Source organism: Carya illinoinensis, chromosome 16 (assembly GCF_018687715.1).
Source record: "Carya illinoinensis cultivar Pawnee chromosome 16, C.illinoinensisPawnee_v1, whole genome shotgun sequence".
Lineage (NCBI taxonomy): Eukaryota > Viridiplantae > Streptophyta > Magnoliopsida > Fagales > Juglandaceae > Carya > Carya illinoinensis.
Window position 1 is genome coordinate 12,351,555 of NC_056767.1, and position 18,855 is coordinate 12,370,409.

The 18,855-nt window shown below is 38.7% G+C and overlaps 1 protein-coding gene, 1 non-coding gene and 1 pseudogene across 7 annotated transcripts in view; 1 reads left to right on the plus strand and 2 right to left on the minus strand.

The window, feature by feature from the left end:
• Window positions 1-10,463, minus strand: part of LOC122299886 — a 51,854-nt gene extending 41,391 nt beyond the window's left edge. For 2 of the 6 annotated variants that reach the window (XM_043110363.1, XM_043110368.1), the window contains exons 1-3: window positions 10,109-10,461; window positions 9,809-9,908; window positions 8,493-8,534 (exon numbers count right to left, since the gene is read on the minus strand). In XM_043110363.1, the coding sequence (XP_042966297.1) occupies window positions 8,493-8,534; window positions 9,809-9,908; window positions 10,109-10,366 (400 nt within the window). In that variant the 5' untranslated portion in view covers window positions 10,367-10,461. Of the gene's footprint in view, window positions 1-2,904; window positions 3,046-3,491; window positions 3,711-6,786; window positions 7,625-8,400; window positions 8,535-9,808; window positions 9,990-10,108 lie in introns of those variants that run through there. The other 4 variants (XM_043110366.1, XM_043110364.1, XM_043110367.1 and 1 more) reach the window with 4 other exon arrangements.
• A 239-nt stretch (window positions 10,464-10,702) lies between these two features.
• LOC122299885 lies at window positions 10,703-12,535 on the plus strand (annotated as a pseudogene).
• Window positions 12,536-18,783: 6,248 nt separating this feature from the next.
• Window positions 18,784-18,855, minus strand: TRNAQ-UUG. Its single transcript has one exon. It is a non-coding gene; the product is annotated as a tRNA-Gln (tRNA).

Consider the following 18,855-nt stretch of genomic DNA (forward strand, 5'->3'; position numbering starts at 1 on the left):
TGAACTTTCAATAAGGAGTCTTCTCATCCCCAAAGTAAAGAATCCAATTCTAACGATTCGGCTTCATCTTCCAAGTGCGACTTTCGACTCAAAGCTTCAACAACTATATTTGCCTTCCCCGGATGATACTTGATCTCGCAATGGTAGTCACTGATTAACTCTAGTCATCGTCTCTGCCTCATGTTCAGATTCTCATGGGAAAACAAGTGCTTCAAGCTCTTGTGATCGGTGTATACTTCGCAAGCTTCCCCATACAAAAAGTGCCGCAAGATCTTAAGAGCAAATACAATCGCAGCCAATTCTAAATCGTGCGTCGAATAATTCTTCTCATGATCCTTTAGCTGACGGGATGCATAAGCAACAACCCGTCTCTCCTGCATAAGAACACATCCCAATCCAAATTTAGACGCATCGTTGAAAATTACAAATGGCTTAGGCGGTTTTGGAAGTGCCGACACTGGTGCAGTTGTCAACCTGTTCTTCAATTCTTGGAAACTCCTCTCACACTTGTCTGACCAAATAAATTCTGCATTCCTTCTAGTTAAAGCTGTGAGAGGTCCGGATAAGCGAGAAAATCCCTCCACAAATCTTCGGTAATATTAGGCAAGTCCCAAGAAACTCCTGATCTCACGCGCAGTCGTCGGACGCTGTCATGACAAAATGGCTTCCACCTTACTAGGATCAATAGCCACCCCGTCTCGAGAAATCACATGCCCAAGAAACTTGACTTCCTCCAACCAAAATTCACATTTGCTGAGCTTGGCATACAACTAGTGTTCTCTCAATTTTTTAAGAACTAGACGAAGATGATAAACATGCTCTTTAAAATCTCAAGAATAAATTAGAATATCATCAATGAACACTATCACAAAGGAATCCAAATAAGGTCTAAATACCCGATTCATTAAATCCATAAAAGTAGCAGGGGCATTGGCTAACCCAAAAGGCATCACCTTAAATTCATAATGCCCATATCTCGATCTGAAAGCAGTTTTGGGTACATCTTTGTCCCTTATCCTCAACTAGTAGTATCCTGATCTCAAATCGATCTTTGAGAACACAGCTACTCCTTGAAGCTGATCAAACAAATCATCGGTCCATGTGAGAGGATATTTATTCTTGATGGTCACCTTATTTAATTCCCGATAATCAATGCACATTCTGAGACCCCACGGCGAAGTACTTGGTTGAATAAACTCCTTATCCACCAACTCTTGCAACTGAACCTTCAACACTTTTAATTCCGCCGGTGCCATACGGTAAGGAGCTTTATGTACAAGGGTCGTTCCAGGTTCCAAGTCAATAACAAACTCCATTTCACGAACAGGGGGTAGCCCAGGCAAGTCATCCACAAACACGTCAGGAAATTTTTCCACAACGGGGATATCTACCAATGACTTCTTCTCAGACGGCGTAGACACCATCTGGACTAAGAAGGCATCTGCTCCACATGCAATCTCTCTTCTTGCTTGAATTGCCGATATAACTACCGGCTTTTCTTTTAGCTTACTTCCCGCAAACTCCAAATAATCACCATTTGGGAGCTGAAAGCTAATTACTCGACTTCTGCAATTAATACTCGCAGAATATCGGTATAGCCAATCCATCTCAATGATGATATCAAATCCCAGCAGTTTAAACACGACCAAATCTGCATCCAGAAACCTTCCACCAAAATTTAATAGGCAACCCAAAACAACTTTGAAACACCATACCACTTCACCATTTGGTAGAGCCATTACCAATGACTTTGGCAAAGGTCCCGTAACCAAATTACACATCCGAGCTAAAGTGAAGATACAAACGACTGAGATGCACCCGAATCAAACAAAGTGCAAGTATAAAATTCATATAAACGGACTTTCCCTGAACCAAACACATAAACTCATGAAATCCAAATACAAAGAAGAAACCAAACACACCAAAAATCAAATCCAAAATTAAATTAGATCCATACCTGTAATTACTCCAGCATCATAGGTCGCTGGTGCTTCATCATCAACATCTCCGGGTGTAACAGCATAAACCCGGGCTTGTACTATTTGCCTCTGATTTGTTCTTCCACCACGTCTACCTCCACGGCTTCCTTGAACTGGCCTAGGACACTCACGAGCAAAGTGTCCCTGCTGGCCACAATTATAGCATCGAGCCCCACCCGAAGGGCAATCACCCACATGGGCTCTATTACAAATTCCGCAAACTGGCACCCGTCCTCCCATACGTACACCCGAGGTCGCTTGTGGTCGAGTTCCGGTCCGCTGAACAAATTTCTGAGGAGAACCATAGCTACTTCCTTTGCCAGTAAAACTCCGCCTCTTTTATCCTGGAAGGGAGCCCATACTCAAATTATTCTCACTCTGCAAGAGTGGTCAAGTCCACTAAATCCTGAAAAGTTGAAATCTGGTGGTAGACCACCATTCTGCGTATATCAGGACGCAGACACTCCTGGAAACGCTCGGCCTGCATCTCCTCTGTGGCGATGAGGTAGGGAGCAAATCGCCCAAGCTTTATAAATTTTCGGGCGTACTGTTCCACGATCATACTCCCTTGGACCAAGCTTGTGAACTCTCTTGCTTTTTGCCGCCTCACAGAAGCGGGAAAGAATCGATCATTAAATTCTTTCTTAAAACGCTGCCAGGACACAGCGGCGAAAGACCTCAATTCTGACTCTAGCATCACTCTTTTTGTATCCCACCACTCAGAAGCAGTGTCTTGCAACAGATAACTGGCATAAAGTACTTGTTGCGCCTCAGTGCAACCACACACTTTAAAAGTTCTTTCTAAGTCTCTAACCCACTTCCAAGCCCGAAGTGGATCCTCTTCTCCCGTGAAGGGTGGAGTCCTATGCGTTAGAAAGCGCTCATAGGTGCACCCAGCTTGCACCACTCCACACAGCCCTCCTTGTTGTGGCCAAGGCCCTCCTTGTTGTGGCCTAAAATTTTGCTGCATGAACTCAGTCATCTACCTTATCGCTTGGGCTATAGCATCATCTCTCGACGTATCGTCCCGAAGCTCTTGAGTAGACTTTCTTGGCCTCACCATTTCCTGCCACAACACAACCTTTGACCCCCTTTAAAAAAAACAAATAAAACCAACAACATAAAACCAAAAACCAAAACCAAACCATGAAACAAGAAAATAACATATACTAGCATGCAATAACATAACTAAATAAATAAATACAAGCAAACAAGCTCAAATAAATTCAAATCAAATAAAAAAAATCAAATAGCAACTTTACTAAAATTAAGTTTCGAAAAACAACTTTAAAAACCTTCTGGTACTACACCTACGGGACATTTAGTTTTACCCAGAGCCAAATAGCTCTGATACCACCTGTGATGCCCCCAAATCCCACGTACGGATACGAAAAAATCGAGACATCGAAATAATCACAACACGGGTCACCACCCTATCGCCAAGTGCCAAGTGTGTGTACATGCAACAAGTGTGCAAGAGAAAACACGCAGCGGATAAACAAAGTCATTAAGTACCAGAATTTTTCTTTGTTTAATACAAAGCCGTTCAAAACATACATAATAAAATATTACAAGCTACAAATATTATTTCAAAACATACATAATAAAATATTATAAGTTACAAATATTATTTCAAAACCATCTACAAGGCATAAATTCCAACTCAAAACTCCAGCGGAGCCGCCTCCTCGGGCTCAGCCTCCTCCTCCTCCTCAATCTCTGCATCAAAATCTACGGTACCAAAATGGTGCTGCATGTAAGTAAGATCTAAACGCCACTAGATAAAAACATATTAAACTCCACAATATGCATGAAAGAATACAAATGCACATGTCCCAAGAAAATCACATTTTCCCACGCACGCCAAAATCTCATTTGGCCCAAAAACGTAACCTTTAAAACCAGTCCTTGCCATTATCTCAAATAATGGCCCAAAACAGAGAAACCACCATTTTCCCAGAAAATTAATCACAAAGCCTCAAACATAACCTCGCCATTTTTCCAAAAAATAGCCCGTATCCAATAACCAAAACCGTTCCAAATATTGCATGCACCATGATCTCCCCTAAGGATCATCCGCACACTCTGGCTCCTGTGCCACACCACAAGTAACAGCTACGCATGTGACACCTAAATGAGCGATACCCAGTACTCGCGCCCAGCGTGTCCCTGGACTAGGCCATCCTCTAGTCCCCGCCACTCTAGGGACCACGGAGTCGACACGACAGCGTTACCGTATCGTGCGATCCGGTCGTCGCCCAACGACAACCCAGGGGATGTCACTCAGTATTATCCACTCCCGAGTGACCAGAGGAGCTCCACTGAGATAATACTCCATCCAGGCTTGGGATCGTGATACACACACGCACCTGAAAATCCATTTACACGATAAAAACTGGATTTTCTCAATTTAAATAAAATGCACGTGAATGCATCATGCAATGCACACCTCAAGATACAAATATCCAACCAATCACAAAAACAACAAAATCAAGCAACTCCGTCCTCAATCCATCAGACCCCCAAACTCCTCGGACTCAGTCTAGAATCAACCAACCAATCCAAATAATTATTGTAAAAGAAAAAATATATTTAAATCTAAAATGAAGTTTGGAAAATACTTACAGCGTTATAAGGTATTTTTCGAACGCTCACGACGTTGCAAACGACGGAGAAAAAGCAACGTAACAATGTATTTTACACTGTGGCCTTGGGTTGTAAATTATCCACTTTCGAACGGAGACAAACCAAGACACGAAATTGATAGGAAATGGTCTAGGGATGTTTATGAAGCTAATGGAAATGAGTTTTGGCCGTGGGTGGCGGTGGAAGTGCAAAAAGGGGCAGATCGGAGTTAAGCTCGTGGGAACTGCTCTGGTAACGGATCGGGACCGGAATTAGGTGGGTTAGGAAGGCAAGAGGTAGGGGATGAAGTTGTGAAGAGGTGGTGGCCAGAGGTGGAGCAACAGCGCCGGAAATGGCCTGACCGGTGGGGGCTATGTTGGCCACGTCGGCCGGCAGCGGTGGGTCTAGGTGGCTCAACTGGACGGCGATGGGAAGAGAGGGAGAGAGCTCGTGCGCGCGCGGGGAGAGAAGGGAAAAGAAGAAGAAAAAAAAAAGTGAAAAGAAGAAAGGAAAAAGGGAAAAAGAAAAAGAGAAAAGAAAAGATGGAGAAAGAAAATGAGGTCCAATCGTCACCTCCGGAATCCAAAAATTAATCCGACGAAAACGATTTTAAAAATCACAAAACGACTAAAATAAATTAAACACCACATCAAACTAAAATAAAACCAATTTAAAATACCATAAATTAAAATAAAATAACTAATATATTAATTAAATTAAAAAAAAAAACTCTTTTAGTGAAAATACATGTAAAAACGGGGTATCACACTAGTCAAGGTACGCGCTGGGCGCGAGTACTGGGCATCGCTCGTTTAGGTTTCACACGCGTAGTCATTACCTGTGGTGTGGTACAGGAGCTAGAGTGTGCGGATGATCCCTAGGGGAAATCATGGTGCATGCAATAATTGGATCGGTTTTAGATATTGGATACGGGCCATTTTCTGGGAAAATGACGAAATTATGTTTGAGGCTATGTGATCCATTTTCTGGGAAAATGGTGGTTTATTGATTTAGGCCATTATCTGGAATAATGGCAAGGTCTAGTTTTAAAGGTTATGTTTTGGGCCAAAATGGGATTTTGGCATGCGTGAAAAAATGTGGTTTTATGGGACATATGCATTTGGCATTCTTTTATGCATATTGTTTGAACTTAATATGTTTTTATCTTATGGCGTTTGAATCTTTACTTACCTGTGGCATCATTTTTGGTACCGTAGATTTTGATGCAGAGGTCAAGGAGGAGGAGGAGGCTGAGCCCGAGGAGGTGGCTCTGCCGGAGTATTGATTTGGAGTGTCATGCCTTGTAGTTTGATGTTGAAACTATATTCATGGCTTGTAATATTTTATTATGTATGTTTTGAACGAGTTTGTATTAATAAAAAGAAAAATTCTGGTTCTTAGTTATAAGACTTTTGTTATCCGCTGTGTGTTTTTATTTTTATACTTGTTGTATGTACACACACTTGGCATTTGGCGATAGAGTGGTGACCCGTGTTGTCATCATCCCAACGTCTCGATTTCCAGGTATCCGTATGTGAGATTTGGAGACGTCACAATGGCTACAACCAAGGACTCAGTCGCACTTGACATAAGGGTGCATAGAACTATAGAAGTGGGAATTGATTCTTGCGTTGAATTCTATAGTATTGTATAACCCTAATTGGCCAAAACCACATGTTTTGAAAAAAAAAAAAATTAACTTTGTCTCATTATATTTTAATATTTTTTATTCGCAAATCTGTTAAATAAAAATTTTAAATGATGTTGAAGTTTAGTGGAAATAGATGTAGTAGATCAAAAATTGGCTTTTATTGATTTTAAGAGCATAGTAGCAATAAAAATAAAAAATAAAAAATTATAACGGGGTCACATGAGGATGTTGTGTTAAAAAATGATAAAAAATTTGATTTTTTTACAAGTTTAGAATTAAATAATTTCAAAAGTTCTTGAATAATTTTACATAACGAAACTTTTTTTCTTCCAATTGTTATTATAATTTCAAATGGATTTAATTAAATAAGTTTCAAAGTGCAAAAAAAAATGTGAAAGAATGTACCTATGAGTTTAAAAAATAATATATAGCCAAAGATTGGTTTTTATCAATTTTGATTTAAATAAAATATTTTAAAAAAAATTGTGCAGAATTATTTTATGTTGGCTCTAATTTCTCATAATAATTATATTTATCACTATAATATATAAATAAAATCATTATTTCACCATCATTATTAACAAATTTAATCATTGATGAGACCTCCACCTTTTTCAACTTCCTATTCAAATCAACAATTTAGCATACATTCAAATAATTCAAACTACTTTCAATGGGACTTATAAACCCACTCAAATCTTTACTCACAACTATTCACAACTCTTCTCAACACTTCTCACTACCCAAACGTACCCTTAGTATTGACGCATGTAATCGAGGCTACATCCCAAAAATCAAGTTTTGATGTCCATCGTTTGAGAAATGATTTGAATCGTCGAGTGCGTAAGCATTACGCAATCTAAAATGAGCAAATATGGAACCCACATAAAATTAATTTTTTAATAGTAGATCTCACTCTTCAAAATGACTGCATGGCGTTTGCGCTATGTAGCATTACTCATTTGGGTGTTCCAACATTCAAGACATTGTTTTCTTGTGATGAGGCATCATCATCTCGATAGTTAGACATGACAAGCGAATTAGCCCAAGCCATAATTGCAATTAGAGATGAGAATGTATTATCGATGTGGGCAGCTAAGAGTGGCAATTGAACATTAGTTACTTAAAAAATTAATGTAATGGTGTAGTTTGTCTCGACAGCCAAACAAAATTATCATTTTAATACAAACTACACCATCACATTAATTTTTTAAATAACTAATTTTCAATTGCCACTCTTAGTTGCCTACATCAATAATGCAATATTATCTCTAACTGTACCTATGGCTTGGGCTGATTCACTTGTCATGTCTGGCTACCGAGTTGATGATGCCTCCTCACCTGCCCCAGTTGACAAGTTATGGCAGACCTGTGAACTATTTGTATCCGTGAGCAACCAATCTTAAAGTGTTGTGATGCTAACGAAATTATGCAGCATACAACATGCTGTAATGATGAGTCAAGGTCTCCCAACTGAATAAACAGGTATTAAATTTAAAATTCTGAACCGTTTTTTCATCACACCAAACGTGTGCTCAATAATATTACGCAATAAGGAATGCCAATAATTAAAATAATCCTTATACCCGCTGAATGCATGCTGACTATGCCGATCACTTCTATGATACCTTTCTCTTGCATATGGAGACATGAATAAAATTCCACTAATCAATTGCCCCATTCTGGTAATTCATGTGAGTGGACCTTTTGTTTGATCCTACCATTCTAGTGAGAGAAGTTGGTCTGGTGTGTCCTACAGTTTAATGAACTATTCAAAAAAATCAGATATAAACGTTTGTCGATGTGCCAACTCAGTTTTGGGTACAAATTACCAAAGACAAGTTGCCTCCCAAATATTTTTCAGTGATTCTTAATGCCCAGTTTCTTCTTAGGCCTTATGGTTCCTTTTGGCCTTTACTCTCTCTCTCTCTCATAACGCCCATATTCTCTGCTATTCTCTCTGGCCTATAGTCATAGCTTATTAAGTGATAAACTCACCCCTAAAAACAACTTCACCACTAAAAACTCCCCACTCTTGGAGACTTATAAATGTGCTATAATTTAATGAACTAGCTTCTATATGAGTAACGTATATTGGCTCCTAAAAATCCACCAACAAAAATATAGCAAATGCAAGGTCCAAAATTTAGCAAGTAAAATAATTTTTACCATAGTCCAAGATCATACAGGTTGCCATTAATACACAATATTAATCCAGAAATTGAAAAGGAGGATACCTTCAGTGGGTGCCTTTGCTGAGAGGAGCGTAGCTGGTATGGCTATAAAGAAAAAATCACAATTAAAATTATTGCATAAATCTATTCAAACCTGATGGAGACAGAGGGAAACAATTATTAATGAAGATCTTTAACTGAACAAGAAAAATATATATATATATATATATATATATATTACCCACAATCTTACTAAGTGCATCCTTTTAAATATAAAGATGGATTCCATTGTCCTCTATTATTTTCGAAAAAATGAATCTTTCCATTTTATGATCTGAAATAATTAGCATCCATTTATTTGAGCGACTCATGTATCCATAGAAAAATCTTTCTACTTTTGTCAATCCATTTTGCATCATATTGACTGAAACCATTTCAAACCAGCCTATAATGCAATCCCTTTCATTATATGATATCAAACAGCAAAAAGATTCAAGAATTAAGGCTGACACCCCTGGTTAGTGTTGATTTCCATTTGAAGTTATTTTATTTGATTCTGTCGAGGGATTGATTAGGACTAATGAAGGATGTTGCCTAGGCTCTCTATGGGCTTCAACTTCAAGGAAGATGTAACTTTTATTTCATTTCTGGTTGACTAAATATTCTAGAGATGAAGGAGCCTGAGATTTGTACGTTTGGTCATCATGTTACCACAAAATGTTGATGGAAAGGTGTTGTTATTCTTTTGTTATTCTATGTCATAGCAATGTTCATCCTCCAACTCAGACGGGTCTAGAATATATTCAGATGGATGGAAAACTAGTAGAGAAGATCCATCAAGTTTGTAAATTTTTTCTACCAATATGAACATTGCTAGCCTTCTAAACTATCATCTAATCTACATTCAGTGAAGTTTTTTGTGGAGAATCTTTTTGGAAGAGCTGTTATATCCATGACAATGGCTGGTTTTGGTCAAAATTATAATGAAACCAAGGGTTTAAAATATCTTTACCATATGAATAAGAACTGTAAAGAACATTTTCAAAAAAAGATATTGATCCCCATATGAACGCTCCAAGATATATCTTTACCCTGTTCATGCAAATCCCATGAAACAGAGCCACATATATATCAAATTATATATCAAACAGAGCCACATATATATCAACATATATATCAAACAGAGCCGCATCCCATGAAACAGAGCCATATTCCGATGCAATGCTCATGCAAATCCCACGAAAGATTATATATATCAAATTATCAATGGACTAAACTTCTTTAGATAAATAGAATTAAACTAAAATTATCAAAATATCCAATTATCAACTGTTAATGGTAGTGGCTGCGAATAAATATAACAACATATATTTGGTTACCTTGAAGGACCTCGTCTGAGGAGCCGTGGTGGCTGCGAATATAATGGTAGTCGTAGGGGCAGCGGTGCGATGGATGCAGACAGTGGTGGTGGTGGGTTTTCTGAGTGGGGTCATTTTCAATTTATAGAGGATTTTGGAATGGAAAAAGGTACAGCGGGCGACTGTTTTTGATGATGAAAATCTTGAAATGCAAGATTCAGCAAAGATAAGGTTCAGAGGCGTGGGGAATCTCTACCCACTGCAGTTGAAAAATGGTACAGAGAGGAAGAAAACAAAAAATGGTCAGAGGGGTACGGTTACCTTTATGATGCTCCACCGACCCCACGTACACCAACTCCGTCTCAGTGTATCACCTGCGGGCCGAAAATGTTGCAGCGAGTACAACACAGCCACGATGAAAGCACAGGGCTGGTTTATTGCGGTGGGGATGGCGTTGGTTTCGCCTGGGGAAGCGGTGGGTTTCGGCAGAGGGGAAGGGGCGTAAACTGAAGATAGATGTTCGAAATGAGATGGGAAAAAGAAAAGAAAAGGAGGACCACGGGTCAGTGAAGAAGCCATTGCTTTTTATTGTTAACTCAGTTTTCATCGTCCATTGTCAGACATAATTAGAACCGTTGAAAACTTTACAGACTGGCTTCAACTTGAACACAGACACGTCTGCAGGATATCATGTGCAGTTGCTCTTGTATATTTGAAACTAGTTACGTGCCACGAGTAAAAGCAATACCATAATACATTTCAGTGATTTTTTTGAAATCACATCTTGTTCAAAAAATGTCAACTAATTATTTATATTATATTCTTAACAATCATTCTTATGAATAAACTAGATTTCCTCTCAATAAATAGACCAATACGTGGATTAATATTAAATTGAATAGTGTAAAGTCAGTTCAAACTCAAAACTTCAACCATTCGTGTTGTTATTTTTCTGGATTTTGTATCGTTTCATGAACAGTCGTATCATATAAATTGTCATCCTTCAAATTAGAAGAAATTTGGCTAATTGCAGTAGGTCAAGCCTTTAGCTTTAAGGGTGAATTCAATTTGTATATTTCATATTTTGATCTTTATGGATTTAACCAGGTGCCCTGAAAGGGGGAAGAGGATAGAGAAGGATAGAGTTTTTATAAGAACTCATGGTTGCGCAGTTCTGTTGTGGAATCATTAAGCTTTAAGGCTGTAAAGTCTTATAGCTCCACTTCTCTTTATTTGTGTTATTTTTCATCTCATCATTATCTGGGGGGGTCTTATCTTGTATTTTAAAGTTGTCTATAGTTTCTGTAGAATCTTACTGTACAAAGTTTTAAAACATAGCATTAAGTGTACCTCTTGCCCTATATGCTTTTTGTGAAAACTTTGATGGAATGAGTTCCTGTAATTTGCACTATTTCTTCCTCGTTCATGATTACAAGATTTTGCTAAATTTTTTAAAACTGATGGGCATCTCAAAAAGACAGCTTGTTGTGAATACCTTACCTACCAGATGGCATGAACTCCTTTTTCAGGTGCAGCAAGAACATGAACAACTTGGTCCTATCTCTTGCTCCAAAGTTCACAAAATTGCGGTCTCTCATATTGCGCCAAGATAAACCACAGCTTGAGGATCATGCTGTTCAAACTATTGCAAACTGCTATCATGATCTGCAGGTTCTGGACCTCAGCAAAAGCTTCATGCTTAGTGACAGATCCCTGTATGCCCTGGCTCATGGTTGTCCTAATCTTTCAAAACTCAACACCAGTAGATGTTCAGCATTCAGGGACAGTGCTCTTGCATATATGGCTAGTTTTTGCCATAAGTCAAAGGTTTTTAAATCTTTGTGGATGTGTCAAAGCTGCATCTGACAGTGCATTGCAGGTATAAATGATTTTCTAAATTCTAATTGTTTCTTTCAAATCAAGTCATAAGAAGTGAGATAATTTAATTATATTATATGCAGGCTATTGGATGTTACTGCAGTCAGTTGCAGTCTTTAAGTCTAGGATGGTGTGATAATGTAAGTGACGAGGGAGTAATGAGTTTAGCATATGGATGCCCTGATCTCAGAGCTCTTGATTTGTGTGGCTGTGTTTGCATAACAGGTATCTCATATGGCCAATGAATCCATATTTTTATTAAAATGCTAAAACTAGTGGATTCTGGTGCTAAATTTTACCAAATTATGAATCCCTTATTCAGATTCATCGGTTTTGTAACCTGCAATCCCGTGGTTCCTTCTGTAGACTTATAGTCCAAGATACGGGTAATGAATCCATACTTTGTTTAAAAAAAAAAAAAAAAAAGTCTGTTATGGTGCTCAAATCTCACAATATTATAAGTCCCTTATTCGGATATACCTGTAACCGGGCAAATGGCAATTGCCTCATGGTTCCTTCTGTAGACTTAGTCCCTTTCTATGAGGACTTGTATTTTCGTAGGATATTCCTCAGCAATATGACTAATGTATTGGGCAACTGATTTGTTCTCTCTCTCTTTCTATCTCTGTCTCTCCAAAAATCACGCACTTGATCTCTGGTCTATGTTGCAGTTTACCAAAAGTAACCTGGTGGACCTTCATCTGTTTCATCAGTTCCAACTAGCAGATGCCATTGCTTACTTGATCAGGATGTTTCATTTCCTCATATGCCAACTACTTGCATGATCATGGTGTAGTTAGATGCTTAATGTCCCTATATGCTATAGTCATCTTTAACTGTAACGTGCGTTCTTGCTTTCAAATCCTTAGAAGGGAGAAATCGAAACATAGTTTTATTTATACGGCTCTCACTGGAATTCCTTGACATGGTTTGGAGGTGTTGAGAGCTGCCTATTATTGGGAAGTAAAATTGACAGAGTGCAATGAGTTCAAATCCTTAAAGATGTTTTCCCATTTTTTTGTTTCAGACAATGAAAGTGTGTAAATGATTTAGTAGAAGTACAGAATTTAGGAACAATCAAACATGTAAATGATAGTGAAGAGGACTTCAATGTGGGGCTCAGTGAAATAAGTTAATGATGAGGATGGGCTTAGGACTCTCTGTTGTGTAAAAAACGATGACAATAAAGTGAAAATAAATATAGAACGAGAAAACAATCACAAACGACACAAGATTTACGTGGTTCGTTAATTGCCTACGTCTATAGGAGCTACAGAGGATTTTACTATTGAGGAATCAAACACTACAATGATGGATCAATTACTATACATCTACAGTGTTTCTACACTACGGCCATATGATATAATAATCATATATATAGTCAAACGGCAGAAAAAACCCTAAAATACATGTTCGCTCGAGCATTGTGTCGAGCGCACGTCGAGCGAACTTCCTTCCTTCATCCGCTCGATCTCACTGTCTAGCTAACATCGAGCGTTCGAATATGTCTGACTTCGCTCTAGTGGCCAATACCTCCGCTCGAGTGGTGTGGACCAGACTCTACAGTACTCAACAATTCTCCCACTTGGAAACTGGTACACTCGTTGTTTCGCCGTCTTTCCTCAAACATGATATTCTCCACCTCTGCAACTCATTGCCCCTGTCTTCATGCTAGAAGACCAACTAAAGTTGTTCACAACTTTAGTTTCTCAAGTATAACACCCTTTGTCAACATATCAGCAGGGTTCTTGCTTCCACAAATCTTCTTAAGTAATAATTGTCCGTTATCTAACAATGATCGTATAAAGTGATACATGATCTGAATGTGCTTGATCCTGAAATAAAATGCAGGATTCTTGGCAAGGAATAAGGCACTTTGACTATCACTGTAGAGAGTGTCTTTCTAATTCTTTTTACCCAATTCCTCTAAGAAGCCCTGTAGCCATATCATCTCCTTTGCAGCTTCTGACATTGCAATATACTCAGCTTCTGTAGTAGACAAAGAAACTGTTTTCTGTAGATTAGAACCCCATGACACTGCAGTACCACCAAGTATATAAACAAAGCCCGTGGTACTTTTTCTGCTATCAATATCTCCAACTAAATCAGCATCAACATAGCCCTGCATCTCCTAGCTCTCTCTAGAGAAACACAAACATTTCTGAGGAGCCCTTTAGGTACCTCAAAATCCATTTCACTGCTTCCCAATATTGATTTCCTGGTTACTCATGTATCTACTCACGACTCGCACTACATGGGCAATATTCGGTCTTATGCAAATCTTAGCATACATAAGTGAACCAATAGCTGAGGCATAAGGAACTTTACTCATGTAATCTTGTTCCTCATCTGACTCAAATGACCGATTCTTGCTGAGTCTGAAGTGACTGCCAAGGGTGTGCCAACTGGTTTGGCCTTGTCCATATTGAACCTGCTGAGTACCTTTTTCACATACTCAGCCTGTGAGAGTCTCAATGTACCTCTGACTCTATCTCTGACAATTTTCATGCTAAGGATTTGCTTTGCAGCTCCCAAATCCTTCATTGCAAAGTGCTCTAACATTTGCTTCTTCAGATTATTGATCTCATCAATACTAGCCCCTGCAATAAGAATAATATAAGAATTGTCAAAATGCTTGACATAGCAACAGTGATCTGCCTGACATCTAATGTACCTTGCACTATGCATGAAGTCATCAAATTTCTTGTACCACTGTCTAGGAGCTTGCTTCAGACCATACAAGCTCTTCTTCAATCTGCAAACCGAACCTTCCTTTCCCTGTACCACAAACCCCTCAGGCTGGTGCATGTAGATGTCTTCTTCAATGTCTCCATGAGGAAAAGTTGTCTTCATATCTGACTGCTTAAAAAATAAATCTTCAGTAGCAACAATAGCCAGTACCATCCTGATGGTTGTGATCTTCACCACAAGAGAAAAGATCTCAGAGTAATCAATACCTTGCTTCTGCTGAAAGCCTTTTACAATAAGTCTGGCCTTATACCTCTTACTGCCATCATGCTCAGTTTTCACCCGGTAGACCCACTTGTTGTGTAATGTCTTCTTCCCTTATGGAAGTTCTGTCAACTCCCATGTCTGATTCTGTAACAGGGAATCCATCTCATCTTTCATGGCCAGCTCACACTTGCTAGAATTTTCATCTTACAAGGTTTTTTCGTAACTCTGCAGTTCCCCACCATCTGTCAACAGAATGTAATTCAAAGTAAGTGAGAAATGATGTGGAGGATGTATAGTCCTAACTGACCTGCGAACTGCAACTGTAGGAGTGGACGGTTTTGAAACTGCCTGCAGAATAATAGGAATGGGTGCATTGGACCCACTCTCCCCGTCACTCCCATCTCTACATTGCACTGTAACCTCTGGTAGGTCATCCAATCTTACAAATTCGGACTCCTGAGGAGCTACTACAGAAGTTGTACTAGACTTATCTTTGTACATAATTTTTTCATTGAAAATCACATTCCTACTTCTTATGATCTTCCAACCCTGATCATCCCAGAAACGATAGTCAAATGCCTCATCTCCATAGCCAATGAAATAACATTTCTTTGACTTAGACTCAAGTTTACTACGAGCATCAAAATCAATAAGCACATAAGAAAGACAATCAAAAGTTTTAAGGTGAGAAAATTTGACCTCTTTCCCGCTCCAAACCTCCTCAAGCAATCCACAATCTAGTGGAACTGATGGCCCTCTGTTTATCAAGTAAACGGCAGTGCTGACTGCATCTGCCTAAAAAGTGGGTGGTAGTCCAGCGTGCAACCTCATGCTTCTAGCACGCTCATTAATAATTCTGTTCATACGCTCAGCAACTCAATTTTACTGTGGTGTCCCAAGAATGGTCTTCTCCATTCTGATATCCAGAGCTGCACAATACTCTTTGAACCCACCATCGACATACTCACCACCATTGTCAGACCTCAAACATTTCAGTTTTAAGTTTGTATCTGTCTCAACCATGGTTTTCTAAATTTTGAATACATTAAATACATCAAATTTATGCTTCAAAAAATAAACTCATACCTTCCTACTATGGTCATCAATGAACGTGACATAGTAACGAGAACCTCCAAGAGATGCCTTAGGGAAAGACCCCACACATCTGTGTGCACAAGATCCAGTCTTCCTGTCTTAGGCATTCTGCCACTTTTCAAGAAGCTGGCCTTCTTTTGTTTCCCCATAACACAACTCTCACACATACTGAAATTAACTGACTTTAGTTCTGGTAGCTTGCCTCTAGACAGAAGTTCTTTCATACCCTTCTGACTCATATGGCCAAGCCTGCAATGCCACAAATTTGTTGTGCTCTCTGCAATGGTAGTAGCAATAGTGTCAATCAAACCAGTAGTCATATATAATATATCAGTTTTCTTACCTCGAGCCAGTACCAATGCCCCTTTTGTGACCTTCCAAGTGATATCTGAGAACACTACTAAATGACCACATTCATCGAGCTGCCCAACAGAAATGAGGTTCTTCTTTAACTCAAGAATGTGCCTGACCTTTTGCAAGGTCCATTTGTTCTTGCCAGGGAGTGCAATATCAATGTCTCTCATTTCCACTACATTCAAAGTTTCTCCATCAGCCAAATACACCTTCCCAAAATCACCTGCAACATAGTTCCGTATTAGCTCCCAGTGGGAAGATATATGGAAGGAAGCCCATCAATCTAGTATCCAGTCATCAACTGGACTATGAACTGCAAGCAATAGTGCATCCTGTACTTCTTCAGTTACCACATTAGCACTATCATTTTCGGTCTTCTTAGGGTTTTTGCAGTTCTTCTTTATGTGGCCAGCTTTGCCACAATTCCAGCAAGTTGCCTGTTGACTAGGCCTCAACTTGCTCTTGCCCCTGTACTTTGATTTTGATTTTCCTCTATTTGAGTTTATGTCTTGTGATCTCCCTTGAGAATCAACATTTGGAGCTGAACTCAAACCTGAGGTCTCGCCTGAATCTTTCCTGCACACCTCTTTAGCCAAAATCAAATCACGAATATCATCATATTTCAATTTAAATTTATCAGCAGAATTACTGACAGTCATTCTCATGGGTTCCCAACTATTTGGCAATGAAGCCAATAGTATTAGTGCACGTATCTCATCATCAAATTCAATTTTAACAAACGACAATTAATTTGTGATAGTATTAAAATCATTCAGATGTTGTGTAACAAACGTACCATCTGACATCTTCAAATTGAATAACTTTTTTATCAAATGTACCTTGTTATTCACTGACAGCTTTTCATACATACCTGACAAAGCCACCATGAGATCCGCAGTCGTCTTCTCCTTGATGACGTTGTGTGCAGGGATCTTGACAGGGTTAATCGAATAACCCCCAGAACCTGTCGATCCAACAGGTTCCAATTAACATCATCCATCTTTTCCGATTGCTTTCCCAATAGTAGAAGATGAAGTTTCTTCTCATAGAGGTAGTCCTCTATCTGTATCCTCCAGTATCCAAAATCCATGCCATCAAACTTCTCGATCCTCGATGCCTTCAATTCATCTCCAGCCATCGTTTTTTCTCAGACCTGAACCTTGGCTCTTGATACCAATTGTAGTGTAAAAAATAATGACAATAAAGTGAAAATAAATATGAAACGAGAAAACAATCACATACGATACAAGATTTACGCAGTTCCACAAATTGCCTACGTCCACGGAAGCTGCAGAGGATTTTATTATTGAGGAATCACACACTACAATAATGGATCAATTACTGTACGTCCACAATGTTTCTACAGTACGACCATATGATATAATAATCATATATATAGTCAAACGGTGAAAAAACCCTAAAATACATGTTCTCGCTCGAGCGGCGTGTCGAGCGCGCATTGAGCGAACTTCCTTTCTGCATCTGCTCGAGCTCACTGTTAAGTTAACATCGAGCGTTCGAATCTGTCTGACTTCATTCGAACGGCCAATGCCTCCGCTCGAGCGGTGTGGACCAGACTCCACAGTACTCAACACTCTCAACATCAGCCAGTGCACGGCGCTCGATTGATTTTATGCACTCCACACTTGCTCGGAAAGGCATTCGCTAATCATGAGCAGTTTTTTGAACTTAAAAGTCTATGCATTGTGCCTGTGCACACCGCACAACCAGCAATGTTGCTCACCCAGCTCATTGAATGAAGGTTTGAGCTGGAAAGAAGTATGTATTTTTGTCGGAACTCAGCTACAAATTTAAAGAGAAATGATAATTACACTCATGAGTGTGCGAATGCCGTTCAATTACTTTGAAAAGCGTAAATAAATACGAGACCCACATAAAAAGAAATTAATTTTTTAATAATAGATCCTACTCTTTTTCGAAACGGCTGCATAGAACTTACACACTCTATGATATACTTAGCATTACTCTAAATTAAAAAGTTGTTTTAACTCTTTTGTTTATGCATGTGGATATGCTAATTCTGTGTGGGCATTTACAGAATTTGTCACTAAAAGTTCTATTGGTTATGGATGGTATAAAGTTGAAAATACTTGTATCGTTACTAAAAGTAGCAGTCATTCACACACAACTCAAATTGCCAATTAGCATCTGTTTTTATGAAGCCTAGCCTTCTTGTTTTTAAAAGGAAATTGATTTAAAGGCGCAATAAAGGAGAAACTGTCTTTCTCGGTAGTTGCTGGAAAATTCATGTTTTTGTATGCCTCCTTATTTTTTTCTAGACAATGCTAGATACAATTTTAAGGTGTACAAGTTCAATATACTCATTTAAAAAATAATAATTTTTTTATATAAGTCTCAAATTTAATTATTTTTTAAAGGAGTGCACGAGACTTACAAATTTTAAAATTGTAAATATCATTTTTCTTTTTCTTCTAAGAATCAACTCCCTTGAAATGATTAAACAAGAACATAACAAAATTGATACTGTTAATTGTTTAAGAACACAAAGAAGAATCTGATGGCATTGGCTGCCTGGATTGGATTGGATTACTGGGGCGGTTTAAGCTGAGAATGTTATATGCATGGAAAGTACAGAAATGGGAATCGTTTTTAGGTAATTGTAGAGTATATAGTATAGTAGCTTTCATCCAAGCAATAGACCACCAAAAAAGATAAAATAATTCTCAATGAAAAGGTCCTACCGGGAGTCGAACCCAGGTCGCTGGATTCAAAGTCCAGAGTGCTAACCACTACACCATAGAACC